This window comes from Dromaius novaehollandiae, chromosome 1 (genome assembly GCF_036370855.1).
Source record: "Dromaius novaehollandiae isolate bDroNov1 chromosome 1, bDroNov1.hap1, whole genome shotgun sequence".
In the NCBI taxonomy this organism is placed as follows: domain Eukaryota; kingdom Metazoa; phylum Chordata; class Aves; order Casuariiformes; family Dromaiidae; genus Dromaius; species Dromaius novaehollandiae.
Genome location: NC_088098.1, coordinates 117,543,294 through 117,562,738, shown reverse-complemented (window position 1 = coordinate 117,562,738; position 19,445 = coordinate 117,543,294). Strand labels below are relative to the sequence as shown.

General features: G+C 36.4%; 1 protein-coding gene across 5 annotated transcripts in view; it reads right to left on the bottom strand.

Moving 5' to 3' along the window:
• Positions 1–19,445, bottom strand: part of ITSN1 (intersectin 1) — a 143,841-nt gene that overhangs the window by 74,913 nt on the left and 49,483 nt on the right. For all 5 annotated transcript variants that reach the window (XM_064524479.1, XM_064524468.1, XM_026108543.2 and 2 more), the window contains 9 exons: positions 17,898–17,998; positions 16,279–16,342; positions 13,996–14,133; positions 12,926–13,041; positions 8,483–8,745; positions 7,508–7,657; positions 7,179–7,319; positions 1,995–2,082; positions 1,686–1,825 (listed from right to left, as the gene is read on the bottom strand). In XM_064524479.1, the coding sequence (XP_064380549.1) occupies positions 1,686–1,825; positions 1,995–2,082; positions 7,179–7,319; positions 7,508–7,657; positions 8,483–8,745; positions 12,926–13,041; positions 13,996–14,133; positions 16,279–16,342; positions 17,898–17,998 (1,201 nt within the window). The remainder of the gene's footprint in view (positions 1–1,685; positions 1,826–1,994; positions 2,083–7,178; positions 7,320–7,507; positions 7,658–8,482; positions 8,746–12,925; positions 13,042–13,995; positions 14,134–16,278; positions 16,343–17,897; positions 17,999–19,445) is intronic.

Sequence of the window (19,445 nt, the reverse complement as noted above, 5' to 3'; positions counted from 1 at the left end):
TTTTTCCTCCTCTTAAATTCGTCTCTTCCAGCAAGCAAGAAAGCTGCAGCAAGGCAAAAATACTAACATACAGCATCACAAAGTGATCTTCCTATTAAGCACTGCTTCTACTACACATTATGAAATGAAGAACTCTGTCTTGGGTCTGAGGAAGTTCACTGAAGCCTTCCTTAAAAAAAGTCCGCATAGCTAATTTTTATCATTTGAAGTGATAATTCTAAATACTAAAATTTGAACACAGAAATCAATTTTCCTATTCAACTGAAAAACAGTTTACAGCTAGACAATGTATTCTTGGATGGATAACAGACACTTTGATAAAACAATGTCTTTGCTTAATCTGAATTTTCAATTTTTAATTATCACTAGCTTGTTATTTGTTAAGTTGAGCTGTTCAATATCTAAATAACTGAATTTAAATTATTTTCCTTAGTGTCACAGGACTAAGATTATTCACTCCCTACCCATTTATAAACTGTTTAAGGTCACTCATGATCAAATCAAGTGCTGACACTAATTTTAGCATGAATGTGCTTTGGTCATATTTATCTGCAAAGCACTTCAAAAGGATTCATTTAAAAAATGTCACCCCAAAAGCACAACTTTTTAAGATGTGTCCAGAGTTCATACATAAAGGAAATGTAACTGAGGTAAGTCATTCTGTTTTCTTAAAAAAAAAAAAAAGAACAAAAAACAAAAATGTGAATATTTTGCTTGGTTTTATGTCTCTTACGATTCTCCCCTTTCCACCTCCCTGGCTAAGACCATGACAGTATCTCTAAATTGGCATGGAGACTGCTGGTGGTATGGTCTACAGCTTTTTGCTTTTCCTATATTTATTACTAATTTTAATTGTTGCTTAACTCAAAAGATGCCTTTCACTCTATAGCATGTAATGTAACCATAGTTGATGAGATTTTGAAACAGCTACAGAAACATTAATGTATTGATTACTGTTCTTTTCCTTCTAAATACAGGTAGCACAATTATTACAGCTTGCAGGAAATAACTGAATATTTTTCTAGACAGCTTTCAGGAGAAACCATTGCTTAACTTAGCAGACAGAGTACTTCAGCATTAAAGTATTACTTTCACTAAGAAAAAAAGAAAATATGACTGCTGTTAAAAATTTGACTGAAGACCGGTTTGTAACTCCTCTCTGAATACTCCTCCTCCTCTACTGACTTTTGCAATTTCTGTAGTTTTATTATGCAAAAATAAACAAATCACACAGTTTCAACAGCAGACTGATCAATAAAGCATGAAATCACAAACAAGACACAACTACATTTAGGAACAAGTATGAGTTTATAAAGACCAGATAAAAATTCTGCATATAAGCAGAAAATCAAGTCACAACTATTTGAATTTGAAGCACTGATTCCAGCACATTCCCTGATCTGCTATAGCCTTGCCCTCCTTTGATGCAAAAGGGCAGAAACTGGTAATTTTACACGTCATCTCAGATCTAGAATCAGAGCTCAAATTTATTCTTAAGCAGATTCTGTAAATTAAGTTGATTCAAACTCTTAGTTTAGATGCTCAGTAGTACATGATAGATTTCAGAATGTGCCCAACACTAACATTCTGAATCAATCATTTTAGTTCAATGTATCTTCCCATAATCAAGGTAGAAAGTGAATAATTGAACATTTAGAAGAGAGAGCTAAAAAGTCTACAATTACCTTCAGTTGATTATTGAAAATATCAATTTCTTGAAGTTTAGATCTGGTTTCTTTTTCTACTTCATCTAGCTGGTCTCGAAGCTGTTGACGGGCAAGTTCCTTGGCTTCTAAGGCTCGTTTGATAGTAAGAAGAGAATCTCCTGTTTTTAAAGATATTATCAAATAAGTATTTTCTTACATGGAGAATTTCAGGTCATAGAAAGCACCATTTTTCAACATGCATATTCCAAGATAAAAAATATATTACACAGTATGTTGTAAGATCATATGCTACACAAACTGACTCAGACATTATAAAAATATACTTACTATGCAAACTGTTCTGTTGAACTTGCTTTAGTTGGTCATTGAGTAATTGCTTTTCTGGAATCAACCTTCCAAGCATCTGCTGAGATTCCTGAACAGAAAATAACAAGGAAGGGGAAAATGAGAAACAAGCTAAAAGGTGACTGATGACCTTAGCTATACAACTTCTCAATTTCTTTTTTCTTTTTTCTTTTTTTTTTGAAATGACTCTGTTTTTCCCACTAAATCATGTGTTATCATCTAAGCACTATCTGTGTGGTACCACCACTCAGAAATAGTTGCCTGCCAATTTGTCCTAGCTTCTTCTTTAAAAAAAAAAAGAAAGAAAGAAAGAAAAAGAGTGAGCATACCAAATTCAAGCATATTACTTTAGAATTAATTTCCACAGAATATGCACATTGCTTTAGAACTAGCTGAAATTTAGAGCAAAAAAGAGATGGATAGATTTCAGGAAATGGTAAAGCAAGCACTTACTAACAGTTTACTTCTCACTTTAATAAGTAAATACTAACTTTGACCAGGAACAGAATGACAAATATTTTCAGTTTATTTTAAAAAAAGACAGAGAAAATAAAGGCTCTCACTTTAAAGAAGCACCTTATAACCAAAAGCTATGCAACGCAAACCCTGTTAGATGAGAATACTCGAGTTTCAGATCTCTGTTTACTACTCTTGAAAGAAATCAGGGTCTCTCTCAACTTCAAGATGCATTCATAAGACTTTGCACCAACAAATTACAGGAGATCTGGCAGATGAGGAAGTCCTCCTTTGGTGGATCACATATAATCCTTTCTCTTTCTGGAGGGTGAAGTTCTGCTTCATACATTTTTCAAAAGCCTTGACCTCCAACTTCACATTGTCAGAACAAATTATAGAGGCTTGATATGAAACAGCTTAATTTATAAAAGATGTCGGAGTGTCAACATCTCATCTTTTCAGACAAACGAAGTAATTTACTTCAGCAGCTGCCTTGACTTGAAGTCTTTTGAGCAACCGACAATCTGGCAATTTCGATTTGTCACAAAGGGCTGGGAAAGACATAATACAGCCCTAAGAATAATTATCATCTAATTGCTTAATCCCAGAGTGAGTTCCAACAGCGCATGCCCCAGGTTTTAAGATTATGCAACAACACAGACTACCATAATTGCTTTCAATCCAACAGGCATACTTTGGTCATGCAGCAGAATCAAGGACTTTAAATTCACAAAGTATCAAAATTAAGATAAACTATGCATTTGACTACCAGGAATTACACATGATGCTTATTGTTCAGCTGCATTGCTTATAACACGAGTAGATCTTTTTCAGCCCTTCAAGGATATCACGAAGGCCACATATTCCTATCATGGGACTATCGGTCCCTACCTAGAACGAAATGAGAAACAGCAATACATAAGGCAGCATTTTCCAAACTATTTGCGAAGGGACCTGCCTCCTTACCAACAACCGCAATTAGCATGCCATTAAAATACATGCAAAACACTGTCCCTGTGTTCAGCGCTTGCACCTTCTACCACCTCCCCAGCCCAAATATTCGCATGTCCTATGCCAAAGTCTGGGATGAAAATTTAAAATAAATAGTATTATTAAATTAGTATAGCACACAGGCATCATGGAAATGAAGTTTTCAAGTAGTATGACCCAAGAAATGCAGCACCTAGTTGACTAAATATATTGATAGATAAACCGCAAGAGGAAAAAAAAATCAGCTTTCAAAACACAAGGTATCAAAATCCTATCATTCCATTTTGACAAGCACCTAGATAAGACAAAGACAAATAGCAGAATGAATCTCTTAACTGTGATAGGATTTACACAAACATTAACATTCTTGAAGCACAAAAACTAATACAAGGCAGTATTTCAGGGTGGAGTGTAATCCTAGACTGTTTATTTTTAAAAGGCAGAATACTTCTAAGCTCCAGACTATTAAATTTTAATACATAGAATATTTTGGAGAGTATTTAAGAACAGAAGATGCCAAGGGACCACAAGGGTGAAATTCTGTTGCCCTTAATCACAGACAAACAAACAATAGATACCTCATCCAAAATGGTCAGCAACATGCTAGTTCTGCTTTCTACACCCTTTAATTCTACTGAAAACACAGACAGACAGAACTACCAGACACTGGAAGAGAAGAAACTAATGGCATCACTAACACTATATTTTCATGCAATGACAAGAATTGAATGATGTCCCATATAAGAGCTGAAAGCAAACAAAGCAATTAAAACCCAGTTCTTTTCAATCTAATGGGGGAAAACTCTGCTCTGACCTTAAACCCTGAGCAAGAGGCATCTCAGAACTGAGATACCACTAGACACACCAGGACTCTCTGCCACATATCCCATCTCCAAGGCTTCAGAGGAAAGCCAAACTACTTGGGAGCCAAACTGTGTATCCAGGGAGGCAAATAACCCTTGCAGATAACCAGCAGAAGCCCTGAGCACAGTATAAACATGGCTCAAACATATACACTTAATGAACAGGAAGCTCATGTCCTTCCAACTACCGCTGGCAATGTCACTCTACCGGATACCACTGACTCCCATAACTAGCACAAATTTTCATCACCCAGGATTCTCCCGTTATACAATTTCTTCCACGATTTTAATCAAACTTCATCTTGAAACTAATTACGAGGCTGAAGAATAATTACTTGTTTTAATTAACTCATCTTTACATAACAAGTGTCAGATGTATTAAACTAAAGTATTTCCAGGTAAAGAGATAATACTGTACAAAGAATTGTCAATACTGTTCTTTTTTAAGCAAATAGAGAGTTCAGAGCATGAAAAATCTCCTTTTAAAACTGTTACATACTCTTTTATTTTTTCCTCTACAAATTAAAATAGTAAAATTTACAGCATATTTGAAAAACTGACCATTTTGGGGCAAAAGTATACATTCAGTGTCATCGTAATTTCTCAATCTGCTCTTTTAGGTTCTCCCCATATAAAATTAGGCTTTTTATACTGATTAGCAACACTTCTGGGCTCATGATGCCACTGTGATAAATACCTCAAGCAACACCAACTGAAATATTACTGGTGGAGATCAATGATCGTCTGAGAGAAGATGATACCACAAAGCCACAGCTACTTCTTTCAATATGAAAAAAGCTCCTCCCCAGCCCCCAACCAAAAATCCAACAAACCAACCACCAAGAAAGGCAAGTGTGGTTTTCATTACTGGGGAGCAATCATTGTGAATAAAGCAATTTAGAAAGCAAATAGTCAGAAGTGTATTAACTAGGCTTCTGGATACCTACTGTCTAGTATCACTTAGAATGACTAGAGATGGTTAAAAATCACTACAAATATAATAATGACTCCAAAACAAGTGTAAAATTTAGACAACTGTGTAAAATTCACTCTACTTGACCTGGATGTTTCAGTAAAATTTCAGTACAGTAAACTAATTAGTCTTTTTCATAGACAAAAAGCAATTGTACGTTGAAATGCTGAACAAAAACCAAACAAAAAAGCAATCTGCTTTTCTACCATTGAGATTTGGCAACGGGTAGCACAAGCGAAATGTTAGAGAGCTGAAGAATCCTTCTGTCCTCCTTACCTTTTTCCTTTCATGGTGATACAGTTAAATCCAATACATAAAAGAATTAGGTAAAGAAAGCACATCTACAGTCGGCCAAGCAGATGCTTAAAGAAACTAGAAAATGCTAAAGCAAGAGTCTGTGGAGAACACTGACACTGCCATTTATTTATCTAGTACTTTAAATAAGTTACTTAAACACATCTACTTGTAGATGGATTATCCCTCTCATTACTTGGTTCCCAACAGTGATAGTTTCACATTTTTTTCCTCCCCTGCACCATCTATTTATTGTAGCTTCTATTTATTACAGCTATGTAATCTTATTCAAAACTCTTTATAACAACGGACATATTTTCTTAGAGATTAATACGATGTCTGTTATGATAGGAACCAATCCCGACTGTAGCATATTGGTCTTTACAACTATATAAATGACTTCACATTTTTTGCCATGATGTATCATTTCCTCTCAATTTGTCATATTATGACAAAAGCAAAAGAGATACTTTACCTTTCTTTCCTCGCTACAGTCACCAATAGAACAAAAAATTCCCAGCAGTTAACAAAAATGACATATGAAAATAAAAAGTGAATTTGATTCAATTTGTTGAAAAGTGCAAGGGTTAGAATAGCATGTACCTTCGTGTGAAAGGTGCAATAGTACACACAAAACTTCAACAGGATTGTAAGGTGTTTTAAGAAACAAGGAGACCAGAAAACAGTCCAAAAAATTCTCATGCATGAAATAAAAAATCTGAACTTTCAAGTGCTGGTTTTGTTCAAGTGAATGTACTGTATTAATTAGGCTTAAAAATTTGAAACGGAATAGTAGGTTTAGGTTTTAAGACAGGTTTTTTCTTAAACCCTCATAACAGAAGTGTCAGATCCTCTCTGAAATAGTAAAGACACACTGAGAGTGCCTCCACTACCGTCCAGAAATTTACTTCAGGAAATTTAAAATAAGTAATAAAAATAACATTCCTAAATCAAATCTTATAACTTAACTAGAAACCTTTACCAAGTGTAAAGAATACTCTTTGATTCAAAGCAGGCATCAAATCAGTCCTATCTATCTTTAATTTGGCAAAGAACCTTAAATAAATAGAAGGAAAGACAACTGCTAGGATTAGACCAGGAACTACTGCATGATTTAACTACTTTCAATTTTGAAAGTTCATTATGTTCTAGTTAAAAAAAAAAAAAATCAGCGGGTCACCTTACTGAAGTCATTTCTTTCTTTAAACAAGTAAACAGCAATTGCTGCAATAAAAATATATGCCACAAAGTTTTGTTCTCTTCATCAAAAAAAAAATCCTCTAACTTCTTCAGCTAAATAATTTATTCACCACTCCCCCAAAAAAGATTCTGTGAGCATGAAGTGATAATCGCAGCTATATTTTCAAGTGAAGGAAGCAACTCCTATATGTGTCAGAAGAACCAGTACAGAAACTTCAAAAAAAAAAAAAAAAAAAAGAGAGAGAGAGAGAGAAACTATCAACTACAACAATTGCTCATGAAAAAGAAACAACACATCATATTTGGTATCAAGTTTGCTTAGGATATTGATGAAGGTGGGGAGGACAAAACATAAGCCTAAAACCAAAATTAGAGAAAACATTTTCTCACCTGTAGCTGCTGTTGCAAATGGGTAATTTCTGCAATTCTCAGTTCTCTAGATTTGTTTGTACTCTCAATTTCTTGTCTTTGGGTAGACAGCCGACACCTGATATCTTGAAGCTTTCCCTCCAACTGATTTTTTTTATCATTCTTCAGGAGAAAAAGAAAAAAAGATCTTTGTTTTACCAAAATGATTTGCCAAGAAAGTCAGGATCTTGTGTATTTCTGAAAACTAAAAAGTACTTTTATTCTATACTTATAAAATTATAGAAAGTACACATGATTATATCACACTCATTACTGTGCTCATGCATTTTATCTGCAGTGCAATCACTTACTAGAGCCTCCAGCTCAAATTCTAAGGTCTTCTTCTTTGCCTTCAGAACCACTATGTCCTCTTGCTCTTTGTTTCTTTGATTTAGTAGTTCTTGCCGACGATTACGTTCCCACTCAAGTTGTCTTTGCCTTTCAAGTTCCCTTTTTGCAGCCTTTAGCATTTAACCAAAAGAAAGAAAGAAAGAAAAAATATATGAAAGATCTATTTTGAGAAACTATTCTAATCACTAATATTTCAGTTAAAACATTACACATACACTGCTAAACTGTGGTCTAAGTATGTACCTATATTTAAGCAGAGGAATTATCCAATTGTTCAAATCCTTATTTGAAAGCACTGGTGAAATGGGGCTTCACTCTCTAGCTGATATGTGATCAACCATAATATTCTTCCATTTTAATAAGTTTCCCAAGCTTCAATTTTATTATTTAATAAATTTTCATATTAAGACTTCAAGGATAGAACATTAAGATGCCAGGACAGCATCAAATCTTCCTCCAACATTATGCATTCTGCAGCTTTGCAAAGAACAGTCAAATGCTACTGCACTGGATGCATCGTTAATCGGCAATGTGAGAACATAATAGCTTTTGATAAATTAACCAATATCTGTTTTCCTTAACGAATTAACTGATCACAGGAAAAGCATGAAAGTCACCAATGCCCAGAAGTTTTTCATCATTCATTCAAGCATCTCTTTACATTGAAAAAAAGAATTAATTTGTTTTAAAGAAGCTGGAGGTTAGGAGCACTTTTTCCTAGATCTAAATGCCTGATTTATTCATTTTGCATGAGAAGTGCAGAAAGAGATGACCAATTCTTTCCTTACCTTCAAAAACCCAGAAATTTAAGTTCAGTCTTTAAATGCTGCTTAGTAAAAATAAAGATGGCAAAATATTTAATGCATACTTTCTATTTTGTTCCAATCAAAAATATCTGCTTTCCATAGCATAACCACCTTCTTACATATGGTTACCTCTCGTCTTTCTATTTCTTTCCTCCTTTCCTCTTCTCTCTGCCGTTCCAATTCCCGTTGTTTTTCCAATTGTTTCTCTAGTTCCAGTTGTCTTTTACGTTCTTGCTCCTGTCGCTCACGTTCTTTCCTTTCCTGCTCTGCCCGTTCCAGCTGTGCTAGACGCTCTTGTTCTTTGCGTTGCTGTTCCAGGAGAGCCTGCCTCCGTTTTTCAAGTTCTAGATTGCCACGTTCAAAGTTCTCACGTTTTTTATCTTCAAATGTGACTTTAATGCATGGAAATACATGGCAAAGGAGAATTAAACTTTGCTACTGACTTAAAGATCCACAAATGCTTAATCAAAATAGTCCACAAAATGAAACAATCTTCCAACAGTATCACAAGCTGTTCTCAACTACTAATAATGTAGCTCTATGGGTAGTTCTAGATTTTGTCATTAGCATATATACTGTAGTTCCCTTTAAACCCATATCCTTAGGAAACTAAGGCAGGAATTTCAGGTCCAGTTCCTGAGGCTCCTAAGTTCCTCCACAAAGGCCAGCAAGGTGGGTATAATTTAGACAATCAAATCCTGTGTGTGGACACAGGGTCTGGTGTTCCACCACACATTTGCTGGTAACAGGAGTACAAGAACCAACATCTCAGTTTTAGATATCACAAGTAATGCACGGAATTCAGCTAAAGAGATTATCAAAAAGCAAATGCACATGACCAGAATGTACTTAAACTTATTATTTTCATAAGGTTACTCACTACTGCCAAGAAAAGGAATGGCTAACTTAAGTTCTGGTGCAGCAGAACTCCTGAATCCTGGATTCCTGCGGGTTTGCACCCTCTGTTAGCTCTTCCCCCCAGCACTGGGTCCCTGATATTCCTCTGCAATGTCACAGATTGTCCTTCCCCTGATCCACGTTCCCAGGCCCCTCCCTTACAGTTCCTCCAGTTCTCTGAAATCACTCCCTCCACATCACCTTCTTTTTCTTTTTATATCCTCTATGTCCCATTTCCACTACCTATATTCTATATTTCTCTTCTGTCATGCCCAACATTTATATTTGTGGCATGCAGATCAAAGAGATAAGCTATCTCAAAGAGATGTGCTAACTGTCAAAGAGATAGCACATGTTTACTTCAAAGTGTGTATGCACCAGTTGTTCAACATGTTGACCTGACATCTGCTGAACCAGATGAATTCTCCTTGTCTTTTCCTAAATTTGGGCCTCTTCCCTATATCCAACCACCAAATTTCATGAAACGAAGAAATTTAATCCCTTTGAGATCTTTGACTCTGTCAGGTTTCACTCAAATTAGGCACTGGGTTCAAAGAATATTCTGATACAGACTGATAGAGAATAGAAATAATAGAAAAAAAAGAAAAGAAAAAGAAAGATGTGTTTAAATAAAGCAAGTCAGTTAAAAGGAATACCCAGAAGGGCAAAATGCTGACAAGCACTATTGACATTGCTTAAGATATCTTATTAAAGGCTTAGATAAAACACATACCACCAAGAAGCAACACCAAGCTCTAAGAGGACTGCCCAACAAGCTAGGGTGGTTACTCAGCAAAATCAAAGTAGCTATTAGAGGTAAAAAAAACCCAATGCATATCCAAAGTACAAAAATAGAAGAGAATAAACTCTAGCAAATTAAATGAAATACATAATTACTGGCCTCTGTTGATGTGTCTAAGGGAAGCTGCTAAAAGGTCAAAAAAGCCAACAATAAAAACTTTCAGATGCCTCAAAAGAAAAAATCCAGCTAGATTTAGTAGAACCAGTAGTAGAACCAATGAAGAAGGAAGACAACATTCACTCTACGAGAGAGCAACAGAAATGGCTTTAGAACAAAAGCAAAAATCAAAACCAATAAAATGAAGAGTAACAAGTTGCCAAACCCAGGTAATACTAATCCATAGCTCAAATACAAAATTCATGAAGTACTAGCTGTGCAATGCAATCCATCCTTTAATCAACCTCAGTGCTGTAAGACTAAAAGGTGACAAATGCAACACAGTCTTTAAGAAAAGACAGGACAATGATCCTGGAAGCTACGGACCAGGTAGTCTACTCCCATACTGGGAAAATAGCAGAGAATTCTTGACAACAAGTAAACATGACTAAATACGATACAATGTGGAAGAACCAACAGAGAAAAGAGCTTCCTCTCAATTCTAAAAGACAGCTGGGCTCTTCTCTGACCCCTTTTCTATCAATAAGCAGGCTGAAAAAGATCGGGTCAAGAGAACAATACTTGGGTGTTTCCAAAGTCTATTAACGAATCTAAGCCAAGGCAGTGGGGAGCCTTCCTGACACTACAAAATGCATACCAAAATCTTCAGATTCCAGAGACACAAGGCATGGTGCCTCAAACAGCCTACACAGGAGTGTTATATCTCACCTGTGACCAAACATTTCATTATCGGCCAAGACTGGGCAGAACATGCAGATGCACCTTAGCAAGGTCCACTTCAGCAGCCCCTGCAATCTCACTCCCTCCTGCAGCCAGGAACTACCCAGCAGACTGCCAGCAGCAGTTAGTGATAAAATATAAACCAAAGACAAGAGTCATATCTGAATTGCTCACACACAGATTCAAGAGCCCCCGAATAAACTGATGTGGGAAGAGACAGAGGTCCTTGGGAATTAATAAACTGTTAAAAATTTGGAAATAAGAGGTGAAATAAATTACCAGTTTTCACAATGCTAGAAAGATTCTCAGTAGCTTCCTTCAAAGATCTCTACAACAATTATGCTGTTCAACATACTCAACAATGGTCTGGAATAGAGTGGAAAGTAATGTTTGGAGATGATACCAGATATTCAAGGTTTTAAAACAAAAAGCTGACTGGGAAGACCTTTATAAGAATCTCAAGACTAAGTGATTTGGCAACGAAGCAGTAGAGGAAATTCAAATAGTAATGATTACGAAGTAGTGCACACAGGGAATAAATAGTAATCCTAGTGCTAATGCTAGGATTTAGGATAAAACACAAAAGCATTATTATGCTATTGTATAAATCCATCATGTTGCCACCCACTGTTCAAGATTCTGGTCACCTTATTTCATAACAAAATACAGCAAAACTGAACATCATACAGGGAAGAGTGGGTGATCAGAAGTCTGAGGAAATTTCCTAACAGGAAAGATTGCGGGGTGGGGGTGGGGATAAAGACTCAGAACAAAACAAATAAAACAAACCCCCTATGACCCAAGCTTCTAAATAGCCCTATTCCACTTGAGAAAAAAAACAGAATACAATTTGAGTTAGAAGTATCACTTAGCTTTCTAAAATCACTAATAGTGCTCATAAGGTAAAGTGGGAATGATTAATTATCTTTCCTCTTAATAGGAACTTAAGGTACAACCAAAGTGTTACCTTACAGTAGTTTCAAAAACAAACAAAAATACTTTCCATGTGAAATGGGCAGAGTCAAACAGGTTCTAAACAACTTGAAAAATTCATGGAGGCTAGGTCCACTAGTAATTAAACCCAAATTTCAGTGTGGATACAGCTTCTGGCTCAGAGATGTCTGTCTTGCAGATTAATAGGTGTTCAAAGGATGAAGTAAACATCTTCTAGCAGCCATTATTGAAAACTACATGCTAATCAAAATGAACTTTGGTTTGATCCACTACAGCAGTGCTTTAGACATTTAATATTAAATATCTCATATTTATTTATATAAATAAAATATTCTATTTAAAACATTGAATCTTTTATTTATTTATCAGGGCTATTCCTGCCCCAATCTGTCTGCCAAAGAGAAGTAAACACCACCAGTAAAATTTCTGGGCAGATGAGCAATAAGTGGTAGTTTCAGTGTCCTGAGACAGAATAAAACCTGTTTTGTTCCTCTAATAGAACTAGAAACACACTCTAAGAACCAAAGGTTTGTCTCAGATTATTGCTAGGTCTTATTATTCTTTGCTACTGTGACAGCTGAGGATGGAGTCATTGATGATAAATTCCTAGCTAGGTTGCCTTTTAGCATCTAGGAGGCTTTACTTTTTTTTTTTTTTTTTTTAAGCAGAGCTGACATAGTTTGTATAAAAGGAGCATACTGGTACACAGACTGCAATAATACAGGCCTTTGTAGGCATGCTGTGATCTTGTATGTCAGCCAAACTATGCTCCATCTAAGTTAGAAGATGGGCAGTGGTAAAAAGTTTTTGTTGCAGTTTTATAATAGGACTGTTCTGGTTCAGAATACATAAGAAAAGTAGCCTGAAAGCTGTTCATATCTTGACTGTCATTAGCCAAAAGCATCATGCCAAGAGTCAATAATTAGCTGGACCGACCAGTGTCTTGGTTATGTCTCTGACATGTCACAGTGATCTGAAAAGAAAACATTCCTTAATACAACATTATTCCTGCACAGCATATAACCTGATGATAATGTCCTCTGATAACAGCACACAATACATCCCCATTTCCGCTTGCTCACCTGGCAATTTCTTTTCCAGTTGCTGCTGCTCTTCTTCTAAAGCTGGTTCTTCTGGTAACCTTTGGTCTACAGATACTGAACTTACAGCTGATATGCCACTACCAGAGCGTACTCTTCTGTCAATAGAAGGATAATTCCAAGCTGCTTAAAAGCACCTATGCTTGCCAGATTTACTTCTGATTTAGCGATGAAATCATAAATTAAATAGAATGATGTAATGTTTAATCATTGCCCTCTGTCCCCTTAGCACTTTACTTTGCCATTTCAATTACGACAACAGTCCACTCCAGAGAGCGCACACGCCTGTCTTCAGCAACCTAGCTCAAAGTTCATAGCACCATGCAGCTTACCAATATGTTCACCCTGTCCCCAAGACCTTTAATTTATGGCCAGCCTGGAGTTTGGAATATGGTGACTTAGACAATAGCAAAAGTTGCAAAGGGAGAGAAAGAGTTCACTAGGTTAAGCTAAAAACAAGACACCACATGGAATAAACAAAAAATTGTCATCTTCAGGAGTATACTCAAAGAACATGAAGCTATGATTGTACGCAAAGGTTTGTGTCGATTGCTGTTCCTGTCTTCCCATCCATTCCTCCACAAAAAAGTGAAATGGAGAAACAGAGGTAATGACTCAGCACTGTGATTCACAGATACAACTGTATCAAAAAAAAAGAAATCAGAATTTGCTGCAGTGCAAATTCAGGGTGTTTTGAATTCTAATACATCCCATTTGCTGTACAGAAGGATAAGTCAGAACTAAAACCCTTTAAATTCACATAGCCAGACTGAGTAAGTTTTCAGAAGGTGTGGTAGCATAAAACATTGTCAAGAACTGTATTCTTACAAGGACTTCTTGTGACAGAGCTGTTTCCAGTATCCAGTATTTTTAGGAAAACCAAAAGCTAAACAACCATCTCCCAATCAGAAGCATTCTGCGACAGCTATGCAATACAAAGATAAGGAGGGGTATTTTTCAACCTTTTGTTCTTTACATTCACAGGACAGGTCACAGGTTTCCCAAATGAAACAAAAAATTAGGAATGAGATTACAGAATCATAACCATTTACCTAAATGAAGGTGGAATATACTCTGGAGGCAGTACAGGTGGCAATGGCTGACCAGACATAGCTACATCAATTAAGTGCATAGCCAGAATAAACTCTTCTGCTGTAAGTTTTCCATCTTGATCAATATCTGAAAGATTCCTTTTTAAAGGAAAGATGCAAAGTAAATAAAGATTAAAAATCACTGTTAGAAAGCACAGTTTTGACATATTCAGTTCCAAATTAATTCATTTTTTTCACTGATTTTCTCATACTACTTTGTTTCTTTAAAATAAATCTAAGAAGCATTAACAAAATGCATTGTTCCATTTCCCACATTCCTGTGTGTGCATCTGCTAGTGTACATCCTTGACAGTATCATTTCAGTCATGGCTTCTACTTTGCTTGTTCTTTGTGTATTGCCTGTATTGTAAGCTGTGTAAGTAAAGTTAATCAGTGGAATTTTCTTGCACACCTCATGAACATCCACTACACAATATCATTCAAAAAAGGATCAGCTCCAATGTTCTGTCTATAGAAATTTTTGGTTTGGCCTCCTGCTTCCCTGGAGGTTCCTATCTCACATTGCAGAATACACATTTGCATTAAAATCAAAGCCACTAATGTTCTAGTCCTGACAAGGCACAAAAACAATTTAGCACCACGCACTTATAAAAATGATGCAGTGAGGTCTCTGGATGGCCTAAACCTGACAGAGGCATGAAATGATTTTATTCATATTAAGGTGATACTACACAAAATTTAACACTGTAAGCATCAGCTTTGTTCCCTAAGATGCTGCTGACTCCAATCATACAGGAAAACCTTCCACAATACTGTTATAGCCCCATTTAATCCATGCTTGTGATACTGAGCTCTTCAGGTTGGGGCACAGGAACAAGCTACCGGAACAAAAAGCTAGCATGCAAGCATACAATTGATCAGCTGCCTTGTCTGGGTCCAACATCTTTATCAGGGAAATACTGAAAACAGCTGCTACAGAATAGCTGACACGCTGTACATCTATACTTCACCTTATGTGCCTATTAGTGAGTCAGTGAGTCTACCCCCAAAACAGACCAACAAATCTTGCCCCAGAGAACAGGAACAGTGGTCCCACTGCCACGAATAAGAATCAGGAAAAGGAGCACTATTCAGGTCAACAGAAGCTGTAAAATCCATTCCTTATTACAGTAGAGTTGGCAGTTTTGAGTGTCAAAAATTAAAACAGATATGTTTAGAACTGGAGTATGTTAACGTCACTCCCCTGCCCACACAACCTACTTCAAGCACTGGGAGCAAGCACAGTATTTTTTGGCTGATCATCTGCTGGATGATTGGGTTGCTATTTTTTCCTTATAGTAGCTTTGTTAGGAAACAGAGAAGGAGAGAGTGCTTTTGAAGAGCTAAGAAAAACATTAGTGTTTAGCAAAGAAAACAAATGGAATTGAACCACTAGATTAGAGCTACAACACAACTGACAGCCTCACACAACAAAAGTCAGATGGGTTAGTGAGTTGACAACGGTTTTCCAGCAAATACTTATGAAGTAGAGAAGTTAATTAGAAATAACTTGCATGGGGAATCTGGAAATTAAAAATATACAGAAGTGGTATGAAGGCCATTTGAGAAGCCACCAAAGGTAACCATAAATCAACAGTAACCAAACACTACCACACTAATAAAGTAGAAATACTACACAGTACAGAGAAGGTACAAGCTTCCAAAGTATGAAGGAGAGAGGCCAATCCACGTCATGGTAAAAGAGCACAACAAACCTTGGCAAACAAGAACTTGGAAAGGAAATGAGGAGCCAAGACAAATCCTCCTTTTAAAACTGATGATTTAAAGGACATAGCTCCAGCCCCTTGGAAATAAGCCTTTCAAAATTCACATATAATCAGTACAGCAGGCAGACGAGCCCCAAAGAAAGTATGGTTCTGCATTGTTTCCTTTTTGTACTTCCTGTGCACACATATAACTTGCACTGCTGCTGTAACACATATGGCAAGGGAGGCAGAAGAGGGAGAAGGCTGAATATTTGGTCTGTCTAAAAACCCCATAATTAAAATCCAACACACAAACCATCTATGTGCATAACAAAAGATACTCTTTTCTGTGGGGCAGAGCAGTATCAATGTATGGACAAGACTGCAGGTTTTGTTTTATAAAACTATGCATTAAAAACAGCAAAGCATAATGATTTATCAGTGGAGGGAGAGGCAAAAGGAAGAAAAAACACACTATGTAGTACAGAGGTGTAAGTACAGCTTTTAGTTTGGTAGAAATCAATAGATTTATCTTTACCATATTGTAGCCAACTGAGCCTGGGGTAAACTTGATTGCATAAGGATAGTTCTTGCTTGTGGACCTAGCAAATTAGAACAAGTGTTAACAAACATAAGAAACTTCTTTCTTCTCATGCTTTACCAAATAGTTATTCCACAAGCGGAGTTTAGTTTTGAATAGATAACACTGAAGAGATGACTTTTCTGCATGGGCAGACTATACATACCACTATCCCTCAGCCCACCCAAGAGGAACATACTAAAAGAAATTAAATAACCCTTCCCTCCTCCACAAAATTCACTCAAAGGGAAAAAAAAAAACCCAAAACTATCTAACGCAAAGAGATGATCCCAGAACTAGTAAAACGAAGCCACTATACCATTCTATTTTCTTTTTGAAACTAGGCAGGCACTGTTATCTGTGGGTGAGCTGAATAATGTAAATGGCTGCAGATTTCACACAACCCAGTATATCCTTTCCAGGAATCTGTTTCCCATAGCCAACTTACTTGGCCAAAAAAATAAAGGAATGAAGGTGAGGAAAGGATCCCAACTACGATGATTGTTCCACCCCAAGGCAAATATGCTCTCACTAGCAAAAAGAAGACCAACAGGTCATAAGCCTTCCAAAAGGAAAACCCATTGATGCCTGCTATTGGAACATTCATATTTCCCAGTAGTGAAACATTTTCACCCCAGCACATTCCATCATATAGATAGCAGGCTGTCAATCAAGAAAGAAAGAAAATTTTCCCGTAGAATTTTTTCCTCTCTGTGTATGTTCAAGAAATCTGTGTGGCCGTAAAAGCAGGGTGAGAGATATGTCAGGGCCTTGTCTTAGGAGAAATAAAAAAAGAAACAATCCAGCCCCCTAAGGCAGAAGCTGTCTATGGTCAGAAGCCCAAGATCCAACAGCCTACTTGTTTTACAGTTCCAGTAGAGAGATAAACACAAACATATAATGTAATGATGCAAGGGGGGAGAGAGAGAAGAATAAATTATGCAGAATCAAGTGTCAGTGTTTTTTTACTCATGGGTTGTTCCTATCCTTTACATATTTGGCTGATGTGTCTCTCAAATACGTAGACTCTTGCCTACAACTAATTTTTAGTACCAACAGTATTCAATCATAAAACTACAAAACTGGAAACAAAATTGAAAGATTTTACTATGTAAATACTCTCACTCTCTTTATAAAGCAAGATCTGTCCTGTAGTCTACTACGTGAAAGCTTTCAGTTTTGTTCTTTGTTAATAAAGGTCAAAGAAAATAATTGTGTGAATAAGGTGAAAAAGAAAACTGAAGGAGTGAGGGAGGAATGAAAACTTAAAAGGTTACAAGAAATTTCAGATATCTATTATGTTTGGTAATCCAGCCCTACAGCCTTTAGATGGCTGCAGGGTCCCTCTCCCAATCTCCTCCTATTTAAAAAAAATTGATAGCCATTCATAAATGACTATTTATTTGCTCTTAAACAAGATCACGAAGCAGTTGGAAAATTTTAACACAAAAATGGACTAACAAAAAAGACAGAAGTGAGAGTCTCTTACAGAAGCAAGCTATTTTCTAAATGCTGTTTCAATCAGCCTTTTAGAGTTAAAAAGGACACATGCACACACATAAAAAAAATTTCAATACCTGTTAAATGTCCACTCATTGTTTTATCATGGCTATTGAACAGCTGTCTGTATTTCAGTCTTGATGACTGAGGTACAGCCCATTCTGCCACAGGAGGCATGCTAGAATTAGAAATGGGGTAGGGAGGACAGAAAATATATAATTTTACATTTTATCACATGAAGCCACAGGTAAAACATGATGAAGTGCTGCACAGAATTTTAGCCCTGAAATTGTCCTTTGCTTTTTAACAGTTATTCCCTTGTTCTCCTGAAACCTTAGCACTTTACACATTGTTTGAAAACATTTATCATGGTTCAGTGTCTTGAAAGATGGTTTTCAGTAAAGATGAATGACAGGCCTAAGAGTTTTGCTTTTTTCTTTACTAGCAGAGAATGAAATAACCCAAATAGGTCAGGAGAAGTAAAAGCTTTTACCTAAACATATGGTAGGAAATGCCCCACTGTAGTCAGCAGAAGTAATATCTCATCTTACCCTATCTTTAAGTGGTTGTCTTAGCCAAATCATTCATAAGCTGATTAGGAAAACAAAAATATAAAGCATGCTGAAAACGTGTGTGAAAAAAATACAAACACTTAAAAGCAATCAAACTTTCTCTGAAGGGCACTCAACTGACAAATACAACATTCCCAGTTCTAATTCATCCACATAATAAGCTGAGTGCTGCCATTTGTAGATATGCTTTCCCATGCTTGAAGGCTGTCAAGTCTTCATACCAAAATCCAGTGAGTAAGGTTTTCCTTCTTTAGGCACATTCAGACTTTGTCCTTCTTTGTGAAGGTGGCACACAAAAAAAAGACAGACTATATAGGCATTGGTCATAGAGTGCCAAATCACAGCAAAAACTGGACCAAAACAGCCAAATCCCTTTTCCCTGGTTCACTAAGAAGATAGCATGGTAAGACCTTTCAATGTTGAGCTGAAAGAATTACATGAATAACCTTATATCTCATTTTCACATTACAACAGCTAAGACAGCTAACACCTCTATTTCTACTCCTTTCGAAATATTGTGTTTTAAGATTTTTTTCATGAGAATAAAGTAAAAATATTCATCTTCAATAATGAAAATGAGAAACTTCTATTTAAATTTTATGTGTATGAATTCCTTTCTCACCAGTTTTGCTAGATGTAGAATTTTCACACACATTACTTTTTATGTTATGTATATATGTGACTTGATCTGTGAGATAAGGTTATTGTATGTAAGTAATGAAACTCTTCTTCATGGATACTCGAATGGTAGCTGTGGAGGAAAAAATCCTGGAAGACAACACGGTTGAGTCATGTCTGCCAAACACCATGTATGCGAGGAGTTTGTTACTGATGACTCGGGAGGCAGAGTGATAAAAGCACCACAACTGGAATTTTGAAGTGCATCCTTTTTCAAATTCAAAGAATATCTGAGCTTGGAAAAAAGCATGACTTCAACTTTGTTCTAATTCCAGTATAATAGACTCAGTTCTTCTTCCTCCTGTTCCATAAACTCTGCAAATCAATTGCCTTACTATCTGTTTTCTCCAAAATAACACTTAAGGTGCATGCCAG